Source organism: Saccopteryx leptura, chromosome 10 (genome assembly GCF_036850995.1).
Source record: "Saccopteryx leptura isolate mSacLep1 chromosome 10, mSacLep1_pri_phased_curated, whole genome shotgun sequence".
NCBI classification, from domain to species: domain Eukaryota; kingdom Metazoa; phylum Chordata; class Mammalia; order Chiroptera; family Emballonuridae; genus Saccopteryx; species Saccopteryx leptura.
Window position 1 is genome coordinate 37123932 of NC_089512.1, and position 12377 is coordinate 37136308.

Here is a 12377-nt window from a genome sequence, read left to right on the forward strand (position 1 = left end):
CATGCCTGAACAAATCTTATCTATGACATGTATTTTGTCTCTTAAGAGTCATCACTGTCTTCTGGCACCTAAGAACACCAGACAGCACTTCAGCATTATTCTTGGGGGCCATTTCAAATAGACATCAGAGAAAGGCACAAAAATGCTGAAAACATGACACTGAAGAGCCTGGAGAAGGAACACTTGTTCACAGTATGAGATCTGAAACAAGACAGCATTGCCTTGTTTGACCTCAGCTGGGAACATGGCATGTTGGACAACTCAAATTTTTCACCACTTGGCACATGTCTGCAAATGATTGCTGAAGCACCATGAGTTACAAATTAATTTTAGGGATATTAACTCTTTGCTTGTTCTAAGTTGATCATTTTTCTAGCTTTTATTCATATTTTTACTTAATTATATTTTTTACTGTGTAACTTTTTATGTAATAGAGTTTTTTTTTTGGGGGGGGGTTGGAATTTTGAAAGGTTTTATTAAAGGAGGAGATTTATTAAAGATGCCAGCTACATATGGCTGACACGGGGCATTTGCAGACCCAAATCATCTGTGTTTCTTCTTATTGCTTCAAACTTTGATTTAGAGTTAGTAAAGCTTCTCTCTATTCCCAAGTAATAGAAGAATTTACTCTTATTTTATCCTAGTACTTGTACGATTTACTTTTTTACATTTAAATGTCTGGTCCAGCCATGGCCAGGTATCTCAGTGGTAGTGTTAGCCTGGTGTGTGGATGTCCCAGGTTCGATTCCCGGTCAAGGCACACCAGAGAAGCAACCATCTGCTTCTCTACCCTTCCTCCTCCCACTTCTTCTCTCTCTAGTTCTCTCTCTCTTTCCACCTCCCATAGCCATGGCTCAATTGGTTTGAGCACATCGGCCCTGGGCGCTGAGGATGGCTCCATGGAGCCTCCACCTCAGGCGATAATAATAGCTCAGTTGCGAGCATGACCCCAGATGGGCAGGGCATCAGCCCCAGATAGGGGTTGCAGGGTGGATCCTGGTCGGGATGCATTCGGGAGTCTATCTCCCCTCCTCTCACTTGGAAAAAGAAAAAAAATAGTAAGAAGAATAAAAGTCTGGTCCATTTGGAACTTATGCTGGTGTGTGATATTTGGAATAAGCACAATTATCTTTTCTTATATTACTCCGCCATTCTCTCAACATTTATTTAAAAGCCCACTGATTTGATATGCGGCCTTATCATATCCTAAATTTACATAGAAAATTGGGTCGATTCAGATTGGGTCGAATATCAGATTGTTTCGTTATAGAGGCTTTAGAGTAGTTATATCTATCAATAGTAGGGCTGTCAGCTCTTTTCTCCCCTGAACTCCACCTTGTCGCGAGTTTTTTTGTTGTTTTCCAGGATTTTCCTAGCTATTCTTTTGTATTTGTTCTCTGTGAACTTATCATTTCAAGTCAATTTGCATGTCAAATACCAGAGCTTTCTTTTGCGTTATTACTTTTTCCTTGCTACATAGATATTTCTAATTGGAAGGAACATTTTCAGTTGTCCTCCTGAGTCAATGGAACAGATATAACTGCCCATTGAAGCCAAGAGGGGGGCAGGATTCTATTAGGCTCGCTTTCTTTAGAGAGTGAGGGATTCAGGCTACTTGTCCCAGCCCCTTGTTTCTCCTGTGCGGATAATCGGTGAGTCCCCCACCTGTGCCACTGTCTCTGCATGTCCGGTCACGTGTTTTCATCATCTTCCTCTTTCTTTTTGCTTTTATTCAGCCCTTTGGCCATAAAACTCTATAATTCCTTAAGATTTCATTCCAGACATTATTTATCATCTTTGGAGCTCCTAAATTATTCCCTGAGGCACCCGATACAGTTAATGTTTTCATCTATACAGTTAAAAAAGAGGCTTTTGATAGAATCTCATTGTGGCTCTCCATCCATCCAAAGGAGCACAATTGACCTAAGAGATTCAGCCGAGAAACCATCATTATAACAGTGAGTGAGTTCAGCTAGGTCACAAAATGAATGTATAAAACGCAGTCATTTTCATTTAGAGGCAATTAGAAAATATAATGGGAACTCAAATTCCATCACAGAGGCAAAATGAATAAATAAATATAAAATGCCTAGGAATTAACTCAGCAAGACCGTAGAACCTAAATGAAGGAAAAACACTGCAGAACTCCACAGAAAGGACTAAATAAATGTTAGTTTTGAATAAATATTAAACCAAATGGTGCTTGTACTTAGGGTAGCGCTCTGTTACCCATATGATCTGAAGTGTTCCAGCCGTATGGGCTCAGTCATTCCTTGTGTGAATAAAATGGCACTAGTTCCTGTCTTATGGAAAGTCAAACAGTTTCTTGAAAATGTCTAAGAACTTCCAGAGACAGTTGAGGGACCTGTGTTCCCCTGGATCAATATAAACCACAACTACTTCTTTCATGTTACTTGATCATTCATTTATTTATTCACTCTATGTTTGTTGAGTACTTACCAAGCCCTAAGCTCTCCATAGATATCCACTAACTGCTGCTTATGGCTCCAGGGGACCCTACCTCTGTCCCTGGTCACCCATGACTTGGGTCATAATGTCATCTCTTTCAGTGCCCAGCTGAGCACCGCCAGTATAGGGCTATTTTGTACAAGACTTTGCTGAGGTTTTGAGGATACTAGTGGTGGATAAACATTGTGGAGGAGAAGGAAGACAGTTATAATATATTAATGCAAAAAGAATAGAAAAGAAGCAGTGAAAAATTAAATACTACACATCTTAAAGTTTACAGTAGGTCTCCTGTGGAGAATTCCTCACTTTACCCTTTAGTCTTAGCTCCTACTTGCTACTGTCTTTTGGAATTACCTCTTTTCATCTATTTCTTAATGTCTTTCATTTATCACCTTAGCCTCTGTGATTTCTGGATCACTTCACCCCTCATTTGTAGCATTTGGGAACTCAAACCTCCCGTTATTTTATAATGGAGAGGAATGTAACTCTCTCTCTCCTGGTTACTCATCCAGATCACACGGGAGGAGGGGAGGCTTCAGTTTTCCTAACCAAAGAAGTCATTGAGCTATCCCTCACCTCCAAAAAAGGCACTTCTCACCCTTTGAGAAGAATTATTCTCATCTCTAGGGCTATAGACTAAAATATCATTTATTTTCTCTTCACCACACTTGGATGTTGAAAAGATCAGGTCTCTCCCAAATTAATAAAGCAAGTAGAAGATAACTCTTAACTATAATCCCAATGACTGTTTTTCTGGAATTTATTAAAATGATTTGAAACTAATTGGAAAGATAAAAAAGCTCAAAGAACTAAGCAGAACCTAAAAAGAAGAGTAAAAATGAAGGACTAATTTTACCAAGATTAAATTTAAACAACAAAGAAGTAAAACATGATACAAAGTTTAGAAATAGATCTAAAAGAAGGAAAAACCACCACCACCACCAACAAAAAAAACAAGAAAGGACAGGGAACTATTACTTATGTCATCCTGGTCTAAGGCCTTTCTAACCATAGTAGTGTGTATATGTGTGAGTATGCCATTCTTACAATAAAGGAAGGAAAGAGGAAGGGAGGGAGGGAGGGAGGGAGGAAACAGCATGCTTTACAACATGAATGAACCTTGAAAACATGCTAAATGAAAGAGCCAAACACAAAAGACCATGTTGTGTGACTCCATTTCTGTGAAATCCATGGTAGATAGTGGTTGCCGGGGTCTAGGGGAAGGGAATGATGGGAAATATCTGCTAATGAACATGGGAGCTTCTTTTTAGAGTGATGAAAATATTCTGAATTAGGTAGTAGTGATGGTTGCACAACTTTTGCATTTACTGACAACCACTAAGTTGTATACTTTAAAGGCTGAATTTCTTGATACATAAATTATATCTCAATTAAAATTTTTTAAAGATAAATCAGTTCTACTTGGGTAGCGTGGAAAAAATTCCAGCATGCCAGCAGAGAATGATTAAAGACTGTGTTAAAGAAAAAAAGGATTCAATGACACTTGTTAAAGACGGTAGGGCAGACTTTATTTTGGACCATTGAAATCAGTACAGGGACCACTGCAATGGGATTTTACAGTTGGGCAGAGAGATCGGACTCAAATCCTCATACGGTGTGGGCAAGTAAGAATTTAACAAGGGTCAGAGTTGGGGATCATTGAATGGAAAATTACTACGAAGAAACATCCGGCATCTGGCTGGCTTAACCTATCAGGATTCTCGCTGAAGACAGGACGGGATGAACTGCCTTAGCAGGGCTTTTGCTAAAAGGAGGTCTGGCAAGGAAGTGCCTGCGAAGGCCTAGGAAGAAGGTGCGTGCAGGAGCTTGACCAGAGAATCTTTGTCAAATGTGAATTTAAAAAATTTTTTAAAGGCAAATGACTAAGAAACACATGAAATGTAAACTAAAGCAATGAGATGAGACATTTCCCTATTTACTTGGCAAAGATGGAAAGAAATTAATTTTTTTTTAAACAGGTTGTAGTCTAATAGATAGCCTCATATATTGGTACCAGTGAGGTCAATTTGGCAATATATTACAAAAGCCATAAATTGGGTCCTTGTGATTTCATTTCTAGGAATTTATCTTAAAGTAGTATAGTGTGTCATTTAAAATAAAGTAGTAGAGTAATAGCTACCACACAGGAGGATGTTTTTTTGCTGTTAGGGAGAAAAATTAGAATTTATAATACATAAAATGAGACAAGCCAATAGAAGTGCACTTTTGAAAGGCTGGAGAGATAGGTAATTTGTCTTTTATTGTATATTCTTATGTATACTTTCTCTTTAGCTATATTTTCAAAATATCCTGTACTAGAGGTATTTTTTATAACAGAAAATAATAGAAAAGTTGTTTAATATAATACAACTTAAAGTGTGGTGAAGCTTTGTGGGGTTTTGGGGGGAGCACCATAGTGGAAATGAGATTAGAAATTTGTTGTGTCTCCTGTTTCAAGATTAGAGATTCAGGGGAAATTAATCAGAAGCCTCGAAAGTTCCATGCCAGATTCTTACTCTGTAGTTGCCCACATGAGTTTCCTTCAGTGGTGTGCATGCTTTCAGGATTTGACCAATGGATTAACTCAGGGGTCCCCAAACTTTTTACACAGGGGGCCAGTTCACTGTCCCTCAGACCGTTGGAGGGCCGGACTATAAAAAAAACTATGAACAAATCCCTATGCACACTGCACATATCTTATTTTAAAGTAAAAAAACAAAATGAGAACAAATACAATATTTAAAATAAAGAACAAGTAAATTTAAATCAACAAACTGACCAGTATTTCAATGGGAACTATGCTCCTCTCACTGACCACCAATGAAAGAGGTGCCCCTTCCGGAAGTGTGGTGGGGGCCGGATAAATGGCCTCAGGGGGCCGCATGCGGCCTGCGGGCCGTAGTTTGGGGACCCCTGGATTAACTGGTAGTTTTATAATATACACTGTTATAAATTAAACTGTGGTGTATCCACTCCAAGAATCTTTCTCTTCAGAATAAGGTGTTTTAATCTTACAACTAGGATTGGGTTAAGTGGAGTTCTTTCTGATTATTGATTTATGCTCCCCAGGTGTAACCATTTTCTTCTCCTGACTTTCTAGACAGAATCATGAATAAACGGGAGGACACGAAGGACCAGATGATACCATGAAGAGAAGTTTACAGGCCCTCTATTGCCAACTGTTAAGTAAGATGATACTGCATTTCTTCTTTCTTAGAATGTACCGGTGTTATTGCTTGTCCAGTGCCAGAAATTTATACACTTTCTGGAGGAAGACCAGGGATCAGTCAATGAGAGCAAACAGTAAATTTTTCCCTCTGCTTCATCTGGGTACTTCAGGCGTCAAGCAATAAACTGTTCTATTTCCTTGGGTATCAGTTTTAATGTAGACTCTGTTATTATAATTCTAAATTGACATGCAGGCATAGTTAATTCAAGAACATATGTCAGAAACATTACTGCTCTTGTTTTTATGGCAGAATAAAGGGTGTCCCAATATGACCTGTATGTTTCACAGGGACAGAGAATGGTAGGCTGTGTTCTGTAGATTTTGTCACATGGAACCTGTTACCGTTCAGTGTTTTTATAGCATTTGGTTTGGAATGTGTGCCATAGTTTTGCATGTTCTTAAATAATAAATAGTGAAATGCAATTTCTTTAAGTTTGGTTGATAGAATGAAGAGTGTTCAGTTACAACTTTTTGCATGTTGCTCATGTGTTTTGCAGAATGCCAATTGACAGTTAGTGCCTGTACAGCCTTTTAGATTGAAATTGTTAAGGATTGAAGGTAAAAACCAATACCAGTTGGTGGGTTTGATGTACAGATTGACCCACTTGGGACAACAGGCATTGCCCACTCCAGGTCTAACAAAAGCCATTGAATTTAGGAAAATTGGGAGTTCATTGTGTCTGTCTGGTTCTTGCTGATGTAAATAGAGGACCTATCTTTCTTAGGCTGAGTGGCTCCTTATTAACTTTTGCCAAGAAAATAGTAGGAAAAGAGATTGAGATGCAAATCACCAGCTGGCCCTTAGAATGTAGCAATTCAGGTTATGTTGCACCCCCTATTTCAGAGCACGTTATCTACAGACAGCATTCTGGATGGTATTTTAATTGACTCATTTCTGCTACTGAATTATATTCCCTGAAACACAGATCACATCAGCCTATTTTCAGCCTGCTGGAATGTCGCCAAGAGTTGTAGGGACTCTCATGTTCTTTCTATTGGGTTTGTTGTTGCTGCTATTTCTTTCTTTCTTCTTTTTAAATGATAAGCTTTCTTGTTAAAGAAAAGGTTTTCCAGATTGAAGAAGCAATGTCATCAAGGAATGATTAACGCTGCCTTGATGGGAGGGGTGACATTGGAAGGATAACTAAGATTACACACACACACACACACACACACACACCCTCAAAAGGGGGAAGCAGGCAGAAGAACCAAGAAATGAAAAAGAGCATAGTCGATTTGGAAGGCAGCAAAATGTTTGAGTTCACCCTTACTGATTATGTTCCCCAAAGTTTGCACAATATTATAAAGTCAAATATTATTATATTATTTGAAAGGCATCAGATCAGTATTCTATGATTACGTCAAGCCTTAGCCTGTACTGTAACCAGGCCCTTCCAAAGTGCAGTAGGTGTGAGGGGCTGCAGGGGTTTTCCTCAAAGACTATCTGGAGAGCTGCGGCAGTCTACTTTGTCTCAACATTCTTCCTGCAAGCTTTCCTAGAAACGCAGGCAGCCCAGAGTGGGTGGTTTCGTGCCGGTTAGGAGGAGGGTAGGTGGTGGCCCTCAGTAAACCACTCCGCGGACTAGATGCTGGTGGTGGGCTGGAGCCCAGCTTGGTGCAGAGTTGGGAGGGTGGGGCGCTTGGGCACTAGAGTCAATTAGTCTGACCTCAGAGTGTGCTTTTCACAAATTCATTGGGATGAAGGACTGTTACTTGAAGAATTTTTTTTTCTCATGAGAAGAAATGGATATTTAGCAAAATTCTAGACAACTTAAACTGTGGCATGCATACATACACATACACATACAATAACTGTTTTGTCATTGGTCAGCCAGTTAATAAGTTATTGCTGGATTAACTTTGTCCACAAAACAAAATTTTTTCAGTGTCTAAAATAGACTTGAGAACTACAGAGTCAACATAAACTTAATGTTTTGAATTTTGAGTAAAAAAAAAACAAAACCCTGATAAAGAGAGTATTTTCGTTCTCGTTTGTTGTATAACAAATCACCTCAGAACATTGTAGCTGAAAGCAACAACAGTTACATTTTGCTGGTGACTCTGCTTTGGGCAGGGGTCGGCAGAGACGCCAGTGCCTCGGGTCTGGGCTGAGCAACTGCAACAGCTGAAGGCCGAGACACTCGAGACTGGTCAGCATCCTTATTTCCGAGGCCTTTCCACAGGACACAGTGGGCTTCCTCACAGCATAGTGGCCTCAGGGTGCTCAGATGTCGTACAGGGCAGCTCACGGCCATGAGGCCCGGGCAAAACCTACCAGGATTCTTATGAATTACGCTTGGAAATCCCAGAACAGTACTTCAGTCACATTGTGTTGGCCAAGGAATCACTAAGACCAACCCTGATTCAAAGGGAAGGGGACTGAACTGCGCCTCTCAGAAAGTAATGAGGGTTTGTAGTCATCTTTAGTTTACCGCAGGTAGTGTCTGTTGAAAACAAAGAAGCAAGCAGTGACTAGTGGACATGAGCCAGTTCGTGAGTCATGATAATCATCAGAGAACCTACTCTCCCTGAGTGTCTACTGTGTTCACAGACATCCGCTGATCAGTGTACCTGCATCATCTCGTTTATTTCAGAGGCGCGTGTTTCAAGATGAAGAAGTGTTACCAATGATTAGGTTAAGGCCTGTCCCACGGTGAGCAGGCAATGAGTGTTGGAGCTGGACTTCATTCACACCCCGGTCTCTCTGACCCCCTTGTTCATGCCCTTCTATTCATCCTGCCTGGCACCTCTGTCACACGCGGGAAAAATCAGCAGTGAGGCCACTTTGCTGTTTCTGTGGCTAGACGGGGTGGTTCTAACCCATGATCAGTAAAGTGCACATCTTGTTAGTCATGTCAGATGAAGCTAAAAAATGCAGGCTCTCTCTGGCTCACTGAGTCATAATGAGCAGTCACTGGGGCTGGTGTGTGGGCCTGATAGGGGCTGAGGGATGCAGTCTTTGGCAGGCAGGGTGGTGGAGGTTTTAATATTTTACTTTTATTGTAACTGCCTGTCTCTGCCTCTGTTTTATTTCTTGGGCTGCTTCCACAGTGCAGCACTGACTGCTTCGCCCTGCCAGCTGGGGCCCGTGGGGGAGGTTTAGCACATTTGATATTATACCTGGAACAACTGAAAGCTTGAGGCTGAGGGTGGTGATGTGAACCTTCATGGTTGTGTAACAACCAAATGCTGCTTTCACTTGTCTTTTGTAGACCTGAGTAGTAAAGTAGATGCAAAGTTGGTGCTAAGAAGACCTGGGTTTTTGAACTGCAGACCAGGGTTTAAACCCTAGCCCTACCACTTGTAGGTGGCTCATGTTACGTAAGTTATGGACTCATGTGCCTCAAATGTCAAATAGGGTATTACCATCCTCTCCATATAATGATACTGAGTGAGATAACATGACGTATAGAAGACCAGCAATAAGTAACAGGTCCTTTATTGGGCCTTCTGTCTGGAAGAGAAGGCACAACCTAACCAAGAGCTCTACGATAACTAGCTTTTGCATGGGACTTTTAGGTTCACCATTTTCGTAGAATTTCATCCTCACACCTTCCAAGGCAAATGGGACATTAACTATCATTTATTTCATTCTACAAAGGAAGGAGTTGACATGATCAAGACCACCTTTCCCAGGCTATGTCAGAGTTGTTGTTGTTTTTTAAACTAGTAATGGAAAGTAAGGAACATCATCACAAACCTTTAAGAACATGACCTGCTGGGAAGGCACTGAGTTCCAAGTTAGCAGATTTGGTCTTTGCCTGGGTGCTGTGTACTGAAAATTCTTTGTGTTACTTCATTGTTAAGATGGAGACAATCATTATGAGCTTAAGAAAATAAGAAACTCTTATAGACCAATATTCATTCAAATCAAAGTTGTTTGGATACTTACTCAGAGTTGAGGAGTGAGTGGGTTTAATAAGTTAAGGGTTTGCTCTACACCCAGGCATTTGTATTTCTTAAATCATGCTCTGTATTATTATCGGTACACTTGCTTGCTTTTGCATCCTCTGCACACACTGGACTGTGTTAACCACACAAAATAACCCTTTGCTCAACCCGAAGAACTGCCCACAGGCCCCAGCTTACTAGGAGGAGGAAGAAAAAGAACTCCTGGTGTGGATTTGGGCCCCTGACCTGTAGAATAGAGGAAAAGGACACCTCTTCGCTCTCTTTACTGGGGACATGGAAATTGTATACCTCAGTTTCAGACTCTATGCACACACACACTCCCCAAAATCTGTACTACCCACTTCTCTAGACTCTTCCAGGCATAATGAGAAGCCTGTTGAAGGTCGAGCTTATTTCTGATGGGATGGTCTGCCTCTCCTCTGATCTCTGGAGTGAGCAGATGCCCCTAAAATGCTTTAAAGTGAGCAAAATGGCTTTGGTGTCTTTTTAATTCTGACTGTCCTTCTCATCAAGCAGCCGCCCAGTGTCTGTTCTTCTCTCCTGTCACATCTTAAACTAAAAATATCCATATAAGTAGTATCTTCCATACGGGATTAACATTTTCTCTCTCCTTTTCTTCTCCACTGATCTTTACCCAGAGTAGACCCAAAGTCCCCACCAGGGTACCTGCCCAGGCCGGTTGTCACTGTGGTCTGTGATCTGAAGTTCTCATGTGTTCCATTAAGATGTCAAGCAGTCTAATGTGGGCCAAGGTGTGCTCTGTTAGCGAAGTAGAGTTCAGGAGCTTCTCCATAACTCAGGGATATTTGCATTTTTAAAAGAAATTAATTTTACCTTTTTAAGGCACACATCTATTTTGCTATCATTATAAACAGTATTGGGTATAGCAGTTTAAACAGGGACTATCTGGATGTCCTTGAGTCGGTGGTCTGGAATCTTTAGATTGTTTTTCTTTCTGGCTTATTCGTTTCTTCTTTGGTCCTCTTAAACCAGAAACAATCTCTTATGCCTTATCTGTACCCTGTTATCATCACCATCCACCCAGATTTCTGACCCCAAATACCTGAAGCCATCCTTGGCTGTTCTCTGCCCCACCGCGGTGCGTTGGGGTGCCAGCTCCTAGGAGCTCTCACATGGTGTGCTTCCATGAAGTTCTCTGCATCCCCACCATCTCTGCTGGCTGAGGGCTTCTTGGGGTCTTGCTGGGACCTTTTTAACGGTCTCCTTGCTTGTTGCCCTATTCCTAGGCCTCTTCCCCTCCTCTTCTAACTCATCCTCACATCACTGCAGAATCAGCCACCTGTCATCTGCTGGTCACCTTTCAGCGCATTGCGTTCCCAAGAGCATCAGTGCTCATTGTCTCATCCAGGGGCCTCTGCGGAGTCCTCGTCCCTTTTCAGTAAGTCTGTGGGGCACTCCCTTTTCCAACCGCAGATCTTTATATCAGCTGTATCACAACAGATTGAATGCAGAAGCTGGTATGCGAGCCAGCTAGCTGTCTTTCATAAGCCAGATGTTAAAGAGACTTACAAAAATATAAAACAATGGCAGCCTTCTCACTAACTCTTTTTTGTTTTAGAAAATACAGGTTTTTTTATTTAAAATGTTATTTGTCATCTGACCAGGTGGTGGTGCAGTGGATAGAGTGTCGGACTGGGACGCGGAGGACCCAGGTTTGAAGCCCTGAGGAATCAGGCTTGAGCACGGGCTCATCCGGCTTGAGCGCAGGGTTGTTGGCTTGAGCGTGGGATCATAGACATGACCCCATTGTCTCTGGCTTGAGCCCAAGGTCACTGGCTTTAGCAAGGGGTCACTCGCTCTGCTGTAGCCTCCCCAGCCCCCCCACCCCTGTCAAGGCACATATGAGAAAGCAGTCAATGAACAACTAAGGTGCCACAACAAAGAATTGATGCTTCTCATCTGTTTCCCTTTCTTTCTGTCTGTCTCTGTCCCTCTCCCTGTCACACACATACACAAAAAATGTTATTTGTCAACATGTAATGAGATTATTATTTTTTAATGAATTAATATCTTTTGTTTCTCAGCTTTAATTTTAATACAGTAAACATTAGCAGATATAAGCTATATAAACAAAGGCTCTTTGTGGTCCTCAATAATTAAGAGTATAAGGGATCATAAGACCAAATTGAGAGCTATTGACCTAAAGGATAAAGTCTAAATTCCTTAGGTTAGCATTCAGGTCTGTTTAGTGGTCTGGTCCCAGATGAACTTTTCTGCCTCATCTCTCACCACTGCTCTCCTGTATGTCCTTCACTTCCCGCCCCGCCCCTCATACACACACACACCGGCACAACAAGATACTAGCTCTGCATATACAGGCACTTGTTTTCCCGTCTTCCAGCTGCTTGGGCGTAGGGACTCCATTTCATTCATTCCCCGATCTCCAAACTGAATCATAGTGGGATGCAATACATCTTTAATGTAATTACCATAATTCATCAAGTCTATAACTTCATTCATTGTAACATACACTGTTGCTTTATGAGCCACTGAGAAAGAGAAGAAGAAATGCTACTTGAACTATAAAACTATCACAACCATCAGTTACATCTTACAATGCGGAAACACATATATGGATAAAATGCAGAATTACTAGGATGGATTAAGGCTTACTGGATTATGTAGTCCCTGGGTTCCTGCCACGGCATTCTCCTTTAGAACCAAGTTTCAGCAAACCCATCTGTATTCATAGCTCCCACCCCAGGAAGGTCCTTTGTTACCAGGAAACTTCCCTTCGGAAGCTGGA

General features: G+C 41.3%; 1 protein-coding gene across 6 annotated transcripts in view; it reads left to right on the forward strand.

The window, feature by feature from the left end:
* Nucleotides 1-12377, forward strand: part of TMEM108 (transmembrane protein 108) — a 325910-nt gene that overhangs the window by 162182 nt on the left and 151351 nt on the right. For 5 of the 6 annotated variants that reach the window (XM_066351414.1, XM_066351407.1, XM_066351408.1 and 2 more), the window contains one exon: nucleotides 5570-5655. In XM_066351414.1, coding sequence (XP_066207511.1) covers nucleotides 5616-5655 — 40 coding nt within the window. In that variant the 5' untranslated portion in view covers nucleotides 5570-5615. The remainder of the gene's footprint in view (nucleotides 1-5569; nucleotides 5656-12377) is intronic. The other variant, XM_066351410.1, reaches the window with a different exon arrangement.